We start from the raw sequence: 16,559 nt of genomic DNA on the forward strand, positions 1-16,559 counted from the left end.
TTTCCTGAAGAGTCTTAATTTCTCATTGCCATGGCTGGACGAGACAACACAAAAAACTGGGTATCATTTAAAGCCAATGCCCATGAGCGTTATGTACATTTCAATGAACAACAAGCTACACTCAACAGTGTACACTCCTGTGTGCAGATTGACTTTGAGAATACAAACCAGGACAAGCGCAAGCGCATCAAAAAGGGGAATACTGGAAGGTCGTTTAACTACGAGATAAGTAAAGATAGAATGAGGGTCAAAAGACTTGAGCACCTTCTACAGCTGAGGGAGAAGATGTTCAAGGAAGAATATGCAAAGTGCTACCAGACAATGTCAAAACGCGGAAATGAAGTCTCAAACCTCAAGCCCACTCTTGAGTTCAGTGACGAAGAGAGTGATGTCACAGAGCTCAATAACCAGCAGAGCAGTGATCAGTTGACAGAGCCGCTCCATCCGAATGGAATTCTGATGCTCAAGAAGCAGCTCACAGAGGCCAAAAGCAAGCTGAGGGAAAAAGACGCAGAAAAACTCTCACAACTGAAAGCTCTGGAGACCAAATACACCTCCCTGGCGGAGGACACCAAAGCTGACATCAGCAGGCTAGAACAGCGCTGGGTAACGGAATTGAAAAAGTTGAAGGAGGAGAAGAAAGACCTTGAAGACAACAAGGAACAGCTGGTCAAGGAGAGGACACAGCTGGACCAGGAGAAGAAACAGCTGGACAAGGAGAGGAAACAGCTGAATGAGGAGAGGAAACAGCTGAACAGTCAGAGAACAAAGGAGAAAGAATTCATGGAATATCAACTGACACAACTGGAGGTCCTGTTGAATTTGGACAAGAAGGACAAGAAGAACAGTATGTTGAGTTCCTTCAAAAAGTTATTTAATTGTTCGACTCACACTGAAGAACAGTAGCAGGCTCCCCCTCTCTCTATGACATTGCTCTTCCAGCAATGACGTCACACCTGAATAGTTGATAGCGTTCCAGTTGCACAGGAACAATGTTTACATTAGACAAAGGATGGGGTCTAGAACTGATCCTTGAGGGACACCACATGTAAGTGTATGGTGTTACAATGTGTGAAATGGATTATTATGAACATGTTGCCACCTTCTTTGGATTAGTTTGCTGGGGCAGGAGCATTTTCACTGCCGACAGGAAGAGACTGGATAGACTGATGAGGAGGGCCACCTCAGTCCTGGGATACCTGCTTGACTCAGTGGAGGTGGTGGGACAGAGGAGGATGATGGTGAAACTGTCTTCTCTGATGGACAACCAGTCCCACCCCCTGCAGGACACCATCACAGCACTGGGCAGCTCCTTCAGCGACAGACTGATACACCCTAAGTCGGTAGTGTCAAACCCAATCACAGAGAGGGACTGGGACGTCGAGGGCCAAACAGGGTCAACATTTATTAAACAGGATAGACAGGATATTGGATAAAGCGCAAAAATAAAACATATTTAGGTCCGCTACATTCATCTTCTATTTACATGTCGCAGAGCCAGATGTTTGGCATCTTTTCTTGGCTGCCAGTTCATTAAAGTTTGGGGTAAAGTTCTTTGCTGAGGAAACTCTCAAGATGGAGTGAAGGTGTCCATCAGTGAGACGACTCCTGTGTTGGTTTTTGTTCATCTTCATCACAGAGAAAAGCTTATGAGTGAACTTGACGGGGCACAGACAGCAGCACTCAGGCACTGGGATCTCTGGAACACTGGAAATATAACTTAAGAACACCAAATACTCGGCAGATGAGGAGGGGCGCTCGTTCTGTGTGTGTCTAGCCGGGCATTGCGCACCGTAGCTCGGCCAGTGGAGCCTGTGCACTCCGCCTGGCTCTCTGGCCAGAGCGAGATGGAGAGAGAAAGAAGGAAAAAGAGAAAGAGATAAGCGTAAGAGACTAGGTGAACTTGAAGATCTCTGGAACGCTGGCAAAATATCATCATCAAAATCTGCGGAGAGGAGTAAGACTATACACCGAGCACTGCTGCCAGTAAAAAACACCTTTGGACTGCGCTCTAACGGTTTCAAGTCTCAACTGTGCAATATTCATCACACTGCATAGATACTCTTCTTTTCTTCACACTGTATTAGTTTATAGTGTTTCTGTATTTCTAGTTATTTTTTATTTTTTATCACTTACTGATCTAATTGCTGCTGTAACACTACAAATGTCCCCGATTGCTGGACTAATAAAGTAGTTCTTCCCTTGACTTATCGTTCTGAAGCTCAGAGGTAGAAAACTATAAAAACCTTGGGACTGACTGTGACTGAGTGTTTACTACTGTAGAAGTAAAACAAATAATGCAGACAACTGAACGGGGATTTGAGAAACATGGAAGAAACATCTTTAAAATAATTATGCAGTTAAAAAAATAAACAGTTAGACCTCACCGATATGGCCGCCATGCCGCGTATGGAGTCGTCACTTCCGTCTCGGGCTCAAAGGAAACACCGATATGAAGCCCTCGCTTCCGGTGAAGCCTCCTTTTCGGCAGCGGCTATTTCCTCGCCAACATGCCAGTGAGTATCTTAGCCCGCGGTACTTTGCTTTTTCTCCACTTTAACCCCGCGATGTACGTTCACCACTCGGCTCAGCGTGTGCGTAACAAACGAGCGACGGAGCTGGAGCCGGTTCCGGAGGCTTTTGTTGAGTCTCGGTCCCAGTTTTTGAACAAAATAAATGTGCACATTGCGAGCGCATTGTGACACAAGATGGCGGCGCACACACCGCGGACATGGAGCCAGCTCCACGGGCTGAGCTGACTCGGAACAGCCGGGATCTGCTGGGTTCAGGTCCCGGTGGTGACTTGCGTACGTTTCTACAGATTCGTTTTAAAATGATCCCCCCCCGCGGGTTAGTGAAAGTGCGTAGCCTGCGTTAGCTAATCCAAGAAAACAGGCCAGAGCAGCAGCCTCAGCGGTTAGCATCGCTAAGCTAACACAACATGGCGTGATTTTAATTTAAAATATACATTTAAACACAACCACTCAGCGGGTTCACGTTTTCTTTGTTAGAAAACACGACCGAGCTCCGTTTTTAGACAGATAAGAACTTTAGTGATCCCACATTGGGGAATTTTTGAAAAGATTGTTCAAATTTTTCATTTTTCAAAATCATGGCTAGCCAGCTAAGATAAACATTGTTACTGTTGAAGAGTTATTCAGGTAAGACTTCATTCTGAGCTCCGAGGTATAAAAATATTAAACCAAGGGAGTGAGCATGGGATAGAGCAACGCCTGTATATGAGATATGTAAAACATCTCTAGTAGTAAGAACTTTATTGATCCCAAGATTGGGTCAATTTTAATGGAATGATCAGAGTTAACGTTTCTTTTGTTTTTCCCTCAATCCAGCTCGCAAAAGACTTGTTGCATCCATCCCCTGAGGAGGAGAAGAGGAGGCACAAGAAGAAGCGTCTCGTCCAGAGTCCCAACTCTTACTTTATGGATGTGAAGTGTCCAGGTACGGATCTGCAGATGCATTGACACTTGTTCTGTCATTGTGGCCACGTGGTCTGGTGATTTTCCTCAGATTGAGTTGGTAACCGGTGTCTTCTTCGTTTCTCCCAGGATGTTACAAGATCACGACGGTGTTCAGCCATGCTCAGACAGTGGTGCTGTGTGTGGGCTGCTCAACAGTCTTGTGTCAGCCCACTGGAGGCAAAGCACGTCTCACAGAGGGTCAGTATTGTCCTTCAAGTTTGCACAGACTCACACCGACAAAGACATGAGTTGTTGTGTTCTCCACGTGAACTCAAAGTCAAGCTGGTTTCTATCAGCTGCTGAGACGCAGCATATTTATCTAAATGAACGTGAAATTCACACATGCCAATCTCTGCAGTGTTAAATTTTGGAAAAGCAGGCCAGTTTTTTTTATAGCCCCTTTTAAAAACTAAGGTTTACAAAGTGCTTTTCACACAAAGCAGATGCAGGATACTCTGGGCTGGTTAGTAAAAGTGCATTTACGACCTTCAACAACAATATCAGCTTGAACGTTTGCTCCAGAACCCTTAACATTTGCTCTTGTGTGGGAATCATCCCTGGTCAGTACACTAACCCACTAGACCTTTTCTCCGTCCATCAACTGGTGTAAACTGAAGGCAGTTGGTAGTTTTCAGCCCAAACACGTCACATTCAAGAGTCTCAGCAATAGTTATCTCATATTTAATTCAGTGTAATGTCAAAACTGTAGAAGATACAAAAACAGGATACAAATCTAGAATATCCAGATATTTTAATTTAGCACACAAATCAGTCAGGACCCCCAGTTTACATCCATTGATGTAGAAAATAGTAATTGACTTGATGTCCCTTAATTATTTCATCACAACAGGTTACACTCAACAACCTGTTTCTTTGGTGTTTTACTGGTGCTTTTAAACCCTTCAGGTTATGAGTGTGAGTTAATTGTGAATTTAACAAATGTGACGTTGGCCGCACTGCCAAGTGACTGGACTTCCTCTATCGTGGACTTCCAATCTCATTCCAGTGCCAGATTGACCTCGGTTTGCAGAAGGGTTGCGCTAGACCACTGGCTCCCCCCTTTCGAAGGCTGAGAACATTAGCTCTAGTTACTGTACAGGTCTGATGTTGCTGATGAAGGAAGTCGGTGTGACTCATTTCATCTTCATCATCAAATAGTTTTTTGTCAGTGTAGATTTTGGTGTCGCTTCAGTGATTTCCTCTCTCATGCACTGTAAAGTCAGTTAGTTGTAGGAAGAGGTGTCGACCTAATCAGGCACGGGACGCAGCATTATGTGACACAATAGTGTGCGTGTGCAGCATTTCTGTACTGTACGGCTTCTCTTTTGTGAGCAGCGGGTCTGAATGTCATTGTCTCCTTTTGCAGGGTGCTCATTCAGGAGGAAGCAGCACTAGCTGTTCTCCCTGGAGCTGAAAAGGGAGAGGAGGGGATGGACCGGTTGATATCAGCGTCTTGACCCAGCTGTCTGATCCGAAATGATAAGAACGAGACCTGAAGACGAACTGGACAGCAGATGAATTTCCACTGTTCGCGTTGACAGATCGGTGGTTGCTGTAACTCCACCCTCCAACCCTGTCTCTCTTTAATAAATTGTTTTGGCTAAAAGAGCAGCTCGCGTGTGGTTACTTCACTGTTTCTAATGTGCAAAGATGTGTTAGACAAAGACCTTATTTTCACAACTTTATTAGAAAGTACAACAGGTGTAGAATCTGGATTTGAGGATATAATTCTGTGAGGGGCCATATTTTAAATAAACTTTTTGATTTCAGTTTTTATTAAATCAAGTTAAAGTTACTCCATCATTTGTGGTGTGAGTTTGTCTTATGTTTGGCTTTAATCATGAATTATTTATTGATACGATTAATCTGAAATAAAATTTCTGTTGGACTAAAACCCAAAGCCCTTCAGAGTCCTAAAGTAGTGGTTCTTAACTTGGGGTTTGTAGACCTCAGGGATACGATGGTGCACTGCCAGGTCATCTGTAGGAAGTTTCCAGATTCATCCATTAAAATGATATATGAGTATTCTGTGTTGAAACTTGCAAATTGAATGTTAGATAAAACGTTCAAATGTTACATTTTACTTAATTTCAGTAGCTGAACGTGGAATTATGTTTGACACTTAGATGGTTAATATGTCGAAGCAGATGCATGTTGATAAATGTTCGGTTTGGTTGCACATCTTGTTTATCAGTAACTCCAGAGATGTAAAAACCCCTCATGAAAAGTGAAATATGACTAAAGTCTACATTTTAATTTTGTGATATTAACACAGAAAATGGTCTACCTATGCTTTTTTTCAACCATTTTACATAACTTCTGCACTTCCTTCACTTCTGAGATAACAAATGTCCAGACAAGAACATTTCAGCTGTATTATGAGCTCATGAATCCACCTGCAGCACCTTGAAGAGCCTCCAGCTGTGCGTCGCCTCCCTCAGCCTCTTCTCTAACTGTTGCTTCCACTCACGCTGGCCGTCTCTGACTTCGCCTCCCTCTCCCTGAGCAGGTGGCGGATAGAGGAGTTCTGCGTGGACAGGGTGTTGGACAGGAGAGGCATCAGGCTCCTGAAGCCCTCCCTAAGCTCCTCCACGTGCTTCTCCAGGATGTGGATGTGTGAGTCCAGCTCCCCCCTGCAGCCCTGCACCTCGGACAGCACGTCGTACATCAGGCTCTGCATCTGCGTTGGGGTTTGACGTCCACGGCGGTGCACAGTAGGGCGGAAAAAGAGAAGGCATCAGGGACGATTAGATACTACTTTGTTGAGGTTTCCACAGGATGGGGTTTAAAATGATGCGTTCACTTGCCTCTCTCACCTTGCCAAGGTCCACTAATGTGTTGCTTTGGTCTGCGAGTAACCTCTTCTCCATCTTCACACGACGCAGCCTGGAGACAAAAGTATCTTATATGGGTCCTGCAGGAGGTTGATGTGATGTTAATACATGAGAACTGATGAGAGGAGGAATTTAAAGGGTCAGTTCAACCACATTACGAAAAAACACAACAGTTGCTGGATAATTTAAAAACAGTTCCTCAAGTAGCAATATGTGTATTACTTTCATTCATTAGCTATTAGTCGTCACTATCTTCTGCTCATACCAGTTTGTGAAGCTTTGAGTTCTACTTTCTTTTCTAAGAAGATGAATTTTTTATTTCTTCTTTTAAAATTTTACAAAATCTCACTTTAAATTTCTAATGCAACCAGGAGCAAAAGGGCCCCAAAGTACTGCACAGCTACTTAATGAGTCTTTATATAGAGGGTTGCTCAATCTGTGATTTGGGTGAACTGACCCTTTTAAGTGTCTGGTCAATAAATCGCTTCACTTTAAGATTTAAGATTTAAAAGCCTAAAATATCACGTTGAAATTTCCCCTTTTTTTTAAATTACAGATCATTTAAAATTTAAAAAAATCAATCAATCAAATAAATTGAAAACTGCCACAAACATTAGAAATACATCAGGAAAAGGTGTAAAACCAAACACAACTTAATGTAAAAAGCACCTGTACATGTTTCATTGCTGACATACGACGTATAAAGTGAAAAGGCCGTTACAGCTTGATACCAGGGTTCAGTGTCTTACTGGTGGATGGCCAGAAGCAGCTTCCTCTGGTGCATGCGGACTCGGGTGTTATCTCTTTCTCTCGACAGCTTAGTGTGTTTGTAGATGAGCCAAGTCTCTCTCAGCACATTCGCCGCAGCTATTTTTTGCTAGTGAGAGGACGCAGAAGAAGAAAACACCCACAGGGGAATAATTTTATGTTCATGCACATAACCTCACTGGGCTGTTATTTACTGCACACGCTGAATAACAACGACCAGACTAAATTGTACTTCAGCGAGTTTGTCTCGTTCTCGGCTCATGGGCTCATGAGGTGGGATAATTCTGCTGTTTTCATTAGTGAAGTGTCGGGATCGCACAGCGAGACAAAGTTATACAGAGCAACAAGACAGGCTGCTCGGATATAAGCAACTTGATCTGGAGTGAAACAATTTATTTCTAGCTGTGCAATTTCACTTTTATGAATGTGCAATGCTGTTACATTGTATATATTCTGTTAAGGTTGTATATATTATTTTCCATTTTTATATCTCAGAGTGAGGGATCCCCCTCCACAATTACAAATTAACAACAATGATAACATTCATGAGAAAAGACAGTGTCTAACAACCAAAAGAAGAAACCGGCTGAGAGGTCATATATTGTGTGTTTCTTTGGGTTATATTTAGTTTATATAATGATGCACAGCACAGACACACTCATGCACATGTTGGTATTCACCCTCTTCGAGATGTGTGAGTCCATCATGAAGTTGTGAACATGTTTCTCTGCTCGCGTCAGCTCCAGCTTCCTGGCAACCACCGCCACCACCAGCACTGTGCAGCCGGCTCCCTGCAAGAGACGGAATCAGACGCTTATATTGTGATTATTCAGAATCTGGATTTATCCATATCGCCACGTGCTTACCATTATACCAGTGAGGAGGCAGATGCTGCGTCCACAGTAGGTGTGAGGAACCACGTCTCCGTACCCAATGGACAGGAATGTGACGGAGACCATCCACAGGGCCTCCATGTAGTTGCTGCTGAGGTCTCTGTAGTTGTGGTGTCTGAAGGAACAATAAATTAACTCGTGATCACACTGTGCAGCCTCTTCCACCACGTATACTGCACTAAACCATAAACTGAATATAAAATATTGCATATGCACTACTTACTCACTTAATTAAAGACTTTTGTTTCCAAATTGATTTGGAAACAAAAGTCTAGGATTTGAATTCATCCTGATATTTTAAGAGCTTCATTTTGTCCTGAATTTGTTGAATGTTTGAATTTCACATTTCCGATGTAACCGCTCCACTCCTGTGTAGACTCTAACCTCTCACACACATGTAAACCCCACGCTGCCACGATCCACAGAGAAACGCTGAAGATCATCAGCACGGTGCCGGGGTACGTCGTCATCAGAGTTTTCCCCACGAACCGGGTGTTGAAGTGAATCTGAGGATCACAGAGGGAAGGTTTTACGTCAGCACTTTGACAGTAGGGGGCCCTATTTAGACAGATTATTTAGGCTAGTACCTGTCAGATTATGATTATATAAAAGAGAGGAGATATGGGATGAGAAATATTTGTTCTCAATCTGGCCTGATACATGGATTGCAGGTTTGGAACTGCAGGGGGGGGGCAAAGATCATTTTCATCACTGTTAAATACTATAAATACAGGAAGGGATCAGTCAGGTGGATATTATCATCTGTGAAAAAGAAAGCAGACGTGTAGTGATGGAAGTAATCAAGGTAAACCACAAGGAGTAAAACTTTAGTAGCCACATCTCAGGTGTCACATGTCTACAGGCCCCTCGGCCCATCTGGAAATAAAACACAAACAGATGAAACATTCATAGAGGAAGCACAGCCATAAATATTGGCCCCATGTAGTCCCCTCTTCTCTGCATTATAATCCAGTTAACCCCACAGCCAGACTCTCCACTGGTGACCTCTGACCTTGTTGAGCGCTCCAATGCTGCGGGACGCGGTGTCGGTGAAGAGGCGGCTGTGCAGCATCATGGAGCGTCCCAGCAGGTAGAGCCTGAGGAACATGGGCAGAGCCAGCACGATCTCCAGCTCCGTCTCCGACAGCGACAGGCGAGTCGTGGTCTGCTGCAGGTACGACAGCAGGCCCACGGGATAGGGATGTATGGCCACCACCGCCAGCTCCAGGGCTATCAGAGCCAAGCGGTCGGTCGTCATGGCAATACGCCAATCCTCAGCGCCAATGTCGTGGACGTAGAGCTGGGTGGGGGGGCAGAGCATTACAGTGCTGTAAAGAGCTGGTTTACATAAATCTGTGAGGTCAGAAGATTAAAGGGAAAGTGCAAAAAAGAAATTATACGGACACCTTCATCTCTTTAGACCTTTAAAAATCCTTCAACGCTCAGAGTCATGTCCACACGACGACTATAAACTGTCACAAGGACACTTTGGTTTATTTTACTGAGCCACAGAAGAAACTGCTGCTATAGAAACTCGTGATGTTCCAATATATAAGTTCTGAAAACAATTCTTTCAATATTTCACCAACTTTTTAAATCTGTGAGGAAACCTCAGAGGAGGATATACTACTTCTACTTCTACTACTACTTCTACTACTTCTACTTCTAATAATAATAGTGATACATTTTATTTTAAAGCACTTTTAACAATGCTTGAAGAAACTACACTGGATTAAAAGACAGTAAGCAGATCAAATCTGCAACACTCATTATAATCACAGAGTTAAATTTAAAATACATGGTTTTGAAAACTGTTTTGAAGGTGGACAAAAAACATTTATTATTCAAACTGTCAATGAGCAGATACCTGCACCTCACAGCAGTGGTACGCCACGATGAGGCCGAGCAAGATGAACGTGGACAAACTGATGATGGACTTGAGTGCGAGGGAGTAAATGGAGCTCTGCAGAAAACACACACACACACAATGTGCATACATGACATCATTGTCAGCTGATGGCTCAATCTAAAAAATGGCAGTGATCCTGTGTAATCTCCTCATCTTACATACTTTACATCTACATAATCCACTATTGATATAATGAACATGATCTCATGAACTTACTGTGAATTCTCCTGAGGCTGCTGTTGTATCTGTTCTCCCACTGACTCAACACATTTTACGATGCAGCTCATGATGAACAGGTTTAGTGTTTTTTCACAGAACACAGTGAAAGAAAATCTAAATGACATGTGCAGTAAAATTGAAGAGAAAAACTAATGCTGGGCTTTTGTCAGCAAGGAAAAGATCTGCAATTATTCTTCTTAAAAATCTTTTTTTCTTGACTCTTGAAAAACCTTTGCAGCCCAGCATCACGTTCACATCTCACATGTGTGCTCATCGTTTCATTCTGTTTTCCCTTTGACCCTCTGACCTTGCTGTAGACGCTCCAGGAGAGCTCCGTTTCCGTCACCATCATCACCACCCCGAATATCCCCACCGCCAGGGCGCAGTCGCTCAGCTGCTGCCTCCTCAGGAACAGAGCCCTCCTGCGGACCAGCCGCCAGCCGATGCTGTGGGTCTTCCAGTAGTGGTCGTCCTTGCCGTCCACCTTTTGCTTTGGGCTGGGCGGAGGACTGGGGCTGGAGCTGGAGCTGGAGCTGGGGCTGGGACACTCGGCCCCCGGCAGCAGGCCTTTAGCGTGAGACACGTCCTGATGGTACTGGGATGTTTCACTTTGTGGCTGGAGGTCGTCGTCTTTGCTGGTGATGATGATCTCTGGGAGATTCTGGCGGTCGTGCATCTCCAAACAGACGCTGCCCCGGCCCTCAACATCCTTGATGTCTAAATGGGACCTGCAGGGGCCCTTGAAGGGGGACCGGCAGGGAGAAACGGGGACGTCAGTGAAAGAAGTGACTTTTTCTTGGAGTCTGTGTGAACCTACGTTTTTGGCTTTGCGCTGTTGATTCCGCTCCTTGTGTGCTGGAGTTTTGCTCCCCCCTGACCTTTTCTCACATTTCTTCTCTTTGCCTTTGGCTTTGCATCCTCTCTGTTTGGAGCGAGGGGAAGACGTGACGTACAGGTGGCCGTTGTACAAAGGTGTGGCGGCCATGGCCTGGGTTCTGTCCAGCCACACGGTGTGATCGGCTGACGTCTGGATCGTGTGATGGATCCCGCACTGTGGGGAGCAGGCCTGAGGTGGAGGGACCATCCTCGACGGTAGGAGGGGTCGCTGGTCCTCCACCTCGTCTCCACTCACCACCGACAAGTTGATAGAGGGGGAGTGCTCCATGATGAGAGGGTTAAAGGTGAAGATTCAATGGATCTTTTTGGGTTTGAGCAAAGATGGTAAGATAGAAAGACAGAAGTTAGACAATGTAGTTTAAATGTTTTGAAGGTTTACTCACCAGACTTTCTTTATCTGTAACATGATTTTGGAAATAATTCAGATTATGTGAAAACCAAATGTCTTTTATCATAATTTGCCCATTCACATACTTTTGTTGTAGGGCTCAGTCAATAAGATTTAGACACAAATTCAACTTAGTTTAACATACTTTACTTTTAATTTACTTTACAATCACTAAACTATAAGTTCCTAATATTAAAATGCCTAATTAATTTAAAAACATCTCTTATCTTTATTCTTACCTTTTCAGTCTGCAATCTGCTGCGAGGATGAAAAAATATTTTCTTTTTTAATATTCAGACTCCTGTTGGTCACATCTGCCTGAATCACAAAGAGATCCTCCGAGTAAAGTCCTGCTGCAACTTCAGATCAACCAAACACATCACTTCCATCGAGGAAGAATTCAAATTTGAAAACAAATCAAGCTGCAGCGCCAAAGAACTCCGATGTGATCAGATCCAAATATTCCAGTTGTCCTCAGTCTGCATGTATGAACTTTCCAGCAATCCATCAGCAGCCTCAGCACCGCAGAGCCCCTCCCATACATTCAGGCAGAGGTTATGAACTCATCCTGCCTGTGCCGACACACAAGGTAAATACCCACATTGATATCCATGACGTTTTCTGGCCATTTATTCCCTTGTTTGGCCGTTTCCTGATTCATGACTGTCCACCATCAGGACATCTTCCTTAAAGCTGCAGGGGCTTAATGACTGCAGAGACTCTAAGTTGCAGATGTTGCGTGGAGCAAAGGCAAAGAATGTGTCATCTGTCAGGAGGTTTTTTTTTTTTTTTTTTTTTAGCCGGGATTGGCAGATTTCCTCCTCCATGCATGTGTGTGGGAAGGGGGGGTGCCTGCTTCTACATGGGTGCCTTGGTGTCAATCATCAACCTGATCAGAAATGACAATAAATCACTTTTCATTTGTGCCATCATCAGTTGATGTCATTATTGTTCGGGGAGAATTCTAAATGGTTTGTCCAAACTTTAAATAAATCAATTTTCAAAAGAAAACAACACTCCTCAGTATCAATTCAGCAGATTAGTATCGCAGATTAATCAAGTGAGACAGAGAGCCGATGCTTATGAGCTTATGAAATATCAAATATGTCACTTCTTAACCGAACAATATGCAGAGACCCGGGGAGGAGTATTAAGCATTAAAGTCATAACAATGACATTCAGCATCATTTATTTATCTAAATCCTCGTGACAGATGGGTCCACAGATAATAGATCTCCCTCCAAATGGAAAGGCCCAAGGAGCAAAGGGTGGGCGGAGTGCATCCGGATAGTAGCGGGATAAAGGACAGCGTTATCTAATCTGAAGACAGCACGTAGTTAAAAATGGTGACTGTCCAGTGGGAGAGCAACAAAACAGTCTGATCAGCCGGTATGATTTCTGCCTCCTCAGACGTCCCTCCAGATGTAAAGCAGATTCATTACGCTGAACCGACTCAGTCCTACTCTGAGACTTAGCCAGATGCTATTGTCTGGGTTTTGTTTTGTGTTGATATTCTGCAGACGAGAAGCTCCCCACTGTCTGCGCCTCAGAGCGCCACTGTCAACACCAAACCCTTGTGGATGATGCAATCTAGTAAATCAGACAGTATCTCACACTCTGAATATATGACTTTGCAGGAATATAAAGCAAAACTGACTCCACTGAAATGACAGAGGCTGAAATGCTCCTAAGTTATGGTGTTGTTTTAATAACAAGATGCTGACAGGATATATGCACATCTGCAAGGCTTAAAATTAATTCAAGCCTGCAGCCAAGTGCTTGTAAATCCCGGCTGTTGTAGCTGCACGGGAGCTAAGTATGTCAATTTGTTTTTGCCTCTGTGGCTGTTTGCCAGTGCATCTTCAATTAGTCTCTTCCATTGCAAATCATCCTTTGGCTGCTATAAGCAAGTGAAATTAAATATTTTGAGTCCACTAATTGCTGCGGCTGGTAAATGGCAAATCTGCTCTGCACTGAATCTTAAGCGAGGGTCAGTTAATCCTCTGGTCAGGATGTTGATTGCATCAGTCTCGATCGGCAGGGAAGTATTGGTCACAAGATGAATAAGTTCTATTAGGAAACAAACATTGGACACTTATGTTTGAAAGGTTAAAGGCTCGATAGGAAATAAAGTAATGGTTTGAAAGTTCTTAGAAATACGCTTATTTACTTTCCAGCCAAGAGTCGTATGGAAAAATTGATGCCTCTTTAATATCTCTGTGTTCCCATTAAGTTAACTTAACATCAATATAGAAATAATATGCAAATAGGCTGCAACTGGTAAATAAATAATATCAATACATTTGTAAAAATGCCACCAAGGCATATTATCGTCCCTCCATCTTTGTTCGGATGGTTTTTATTGGTGTAGTAAACTATCTCTTCTGACTGTAGCTTCATAGAGCTCAAAGCTCCATTCGCTGCTATTAGCATAACAAACTTGAATCTCGCACCAGAACCTGAATTAAATGTCCTCTAAACGAGCCTGATGTTTTTCATCAAGAGCCATGAATCATTTCAGGAGAAACTCACAATAAAAGAAAGAAAAGAAAAACCCTGTCCAACAATGTTAAAGAAAGTGAAAAAAAAACCCTGGATCTGTTCCATTAATGTAATCTGCTCCAAAAACCAATGGGTTCTTTTTGGCTGACCCCCCATCCTTCCATCAAGTTCCAACAAGATTGGTTGAGTAGTTTTTGTGTAATCCTGCAAACAAACAGACTAACAGCAATGAAAATGGAATGACACATGAGCAAACAGCCTAATCCCATCAGTCCCCTAATTAAACTACGTTTAAATTCACTTAATCCAGATTTCATCAAGATCCTTGAATTATTCTCTGAAAAATCGAAATTTCATGGAAATCGGCTGTGCAGTTTATGCGTGATCCTGCTAACTAACGGGATCACAGAAGAAAACCCCCTCGGCAGAGTTAACTGTGGGCAGATGAATTGTATTGTGGGTAATGTGGCTGCCAGATTATTTGGAAGAATGTTTGGGATAAATAAGATTTTATCTCTGATTCAGTTGCATCACACTGTCCAACTGCAGAGGTGCGATGCTAAACTGTGGGAGTAAACTTTTATTATTTCGCACCATTAAGTTTTATTGGATGACTTCTGTCCAGCTCCTCTGGGCTTGCTGGAGCCAGGACGTAATTGTCCACTAGAAGAGAACTTCATCCACTCAACTCCATTCAAGACTAAAGATAAGGCCACTCTGACAAATCAGACGTCACAGGTGAGTGGATGTATGTGCTGGTTTTGTCGATAACACCCTATTAAGTGGAGGGGACGTGTCAGCGTCGGGGAGGGCCCAATCTAATCAGCAGAGTAATTAAAAACACACAGCACAGCAGCCCTGATGGCTGCACTGTCAGAGGCCGGCGTTCAGCATTTAACACAGAGAGCGAGAGAGAGGAGGGGGGTGAGGTGAGGTGGATTCATGCCAGGAAGGAGCTGTGGTCGTCACTGCTGCCGTGCAATTAAAATCACAATCAGGATCAACAGGACCAATAAAAGAGACACATCAAATGTCAGCCGTCCAGAGAGTGATGTGTGGAACTATCAGCAGAATATAATTGTCCACATGATTTTATTAATCCTGATCATTGATGTGGCTCTAATTCACACCCTGCTCTGTTTCCACTCATTTACCTGCATTGTTTCCTAATTAGCTTCCTCTTTATAGCATTCCCTCTCATCAACCCATCATTGAGGGTTTCAGTTAGCCTTGTGTCCACCTTGTTAATTAACACCATCACCTTCCCTCCACCTCCCACCAATTCAAATAAAATCTCTCCTCCTGCAGGTACCTTCATGCAGTTGGAGAACAATCCACCAGATGTCACCCACGCCTCAGTGGCTCCTCATGTGTGTTTTTATGAAGCCAATAAATAAATTTTGCTTCTGGCACTAAACAGCACAAGGAGCATTTTATGTGCAAAGTCAATTTGGCATAGTTAAGTAGCCGTGTTGCAGGGGATGCAGCAGCAACAGGATGCTCCTCCTGCCATGACACATTGCTGACGCCCCACACAGTGGCCTCGCTCCTCGCCTGGTGCAGTTTTTCTGCTGTAACCGGTGACCTGGCCGTCCCTCTTCCCTCCTCCGAGGGCCACTTTCCATCCTGTGTGTGCAGCCGAGCATGAATCTGTGGCTCGGGAGCAGTCTGGATGTGTGACAGGCTGCCGAGCAGAGGGGGTAATTCCGAAGGGCAGTAGAAGTAATAGGGTAATCTATTATACAGTCCAGCTCTTTCTTCCTCCTCTCTTCATCCCCCCTCCTCCTGCTCCTTTTCCTCTTTCTCAGTCTTTCGGCCTCTCGCTGCCTCTGCCCTTACATCAGCATTTTGTGAGGACAAATGAGAGGAAGAGTTTAACCGTGCACATTTCCGTTGCACCTCCTGCAGAGTCCAGCACTTTCTCAATTAAACTGGAGTCCATCTGCCCTGCTGATTCAAAGCTGACCCCTCTGTTAAATGTGTGTGTGTGTGTGTGTGGTGGGGGGCGCAGACCCGTACGCTTTCCACTCCAGCAGTGCGTGACTGTCACCACTGTGGTGTGTTATCATATGTGCAACCAGCTGCTGTATATTTTTTGACACATGCTCAACCAGCCATAACACACACACACGCACGCACACACACACGCACACACACACGCACACACACACACAGACTTCATCCTTACAAAGAAGACAAGAAATGTCTCCATGCAAGAGGCAGATTTTTTTTTTCTCGTTTTTCTGAATAAAAACTGACAAAAAAAGGAAAAGGAGCTTTAACTTGCAGCTCTAGTTAAAGCAGGTGAGTCAAAGTACAATCCATCACTTCAGTGCATGTGTTTGTGCACATTTCAAACTGCGTCCCCTCCTTGGTTTGGCTGCAGGTACGTTGCATTCTTCCCACTCCTCCTACAATTAACCTTCTTCAATCAATTCTCCATTATTGGCTACAATCATTGGAAATTGTTTGCATCATCTCTTTCTTTTGTGTTTAATAAGGTCAACTTGTGGCAACGGACCAATTAAAAAACCTCCCCATCCTCTCCGCTTGCTCCATCTTCAACCCTTTCAAACCCCCATCACTGCCTCCCCCTTTTTCCTCTCTCTCTTGTGCTCTCCATTTTAGTCACACCTCCCGGGGAGACAAGGAAGCAGGGAGGCAGAGAGA

At 43.9% G+C, this 16,559-nt stretch overlaps 2 protein-coding genes and 1 non-coding gene across 4 annotated transcripts; 2 read left to right on the forward strand and 1 right to left on the reverse strand.

Annotated features, from left to right (window-relative positions):
• Positions 1-2,375: 2,375 nt before the first annotated feature.
• rps27.1 (ribosomal protein S27, isoform 1) lies at positions 2,376-5,085 on the forward strand. Its single transcript, XM_020102502.2, has 4 exons — positions 2,376-2,516; positions 3,351-3,459; positions 3,567-3,677; positions 4,846-5,085. Exons 1-4 carry the CDS (start codon positions 2,511-2,513, stop codon positions 4,872-4,874), a joined length of 255 nt encoding a protein of 84 aa, XP_019958061.1. The 5' UTR covers positions 2,376-2,510; the 3' UTR covers positions 4,875-5,085.
• Positions 4,431-4,560, forward strand: LOC138405976 (small nucleolar RNA SNORA35). The gene has a single exon (XR_011239647.1). It is a non-coding gene; the product is annotated as a small nucleolar RNA SNORA35 (small nucleolar RNA).
• Positions 4,971-12,176, reverse strand: LOC109639151 (small conductance calcium-activated potassium channel protein 1-like). 2 transcript variants are annotated; one of them, XM_069516289.1, is made up of 10 exons: positions 11,627-12,176; positions 10,410-11,300; positions 9,842-9,937; positions 8,987-9,274; positions 8,359-8,480; positions 7,948-8,089; positions 7,762-7,872; positions 7,063-7,190; positions 6,296-6,365; positions 4,971-6,159 (listed from the first exon to the last, which is right to left on the reverse strand). In XM_069516289.1, exons 2-10 carry the CDS (start codon positions 11,265-11,267, stop codon positions 5,929-5,931), a joined length of 2,046 nt encoding a protein of 681 aa, XP_069372390.1. In that variant the 5' UTR covers positions 11,268-11,300; positions 11,627-12,176; the 3' UTR covers positions 4,971-5,928. The 2 variants fall into 2 exon arrangements, with proteins under 2 accessions (XP_069372390.1, XP_069372389.1); XM_069516288.1 differs by having other exon boundaries at positions 6,287-6,365.
• Between the last annotated feature and the right edge of the window lie 4,383 nt (positions 12,177-16,559).

The sequence above is a fragment of the Paralichthys olivaceus genome, chromosome 20, assembly GCF_024713975.1.
Source record: "Paralichthys olivaceus isolate ysfri-2021 chromosome 20, ASM2471397v2, whole genome shotgun sequence".
Classification (NCBI taxonomy): Eukaryota; Metazoa; Chordata; class Actinopteri; order Pleuronectiformes; family Paralichthyidae; genus Paralichthys; species Paralichthys olivaceus.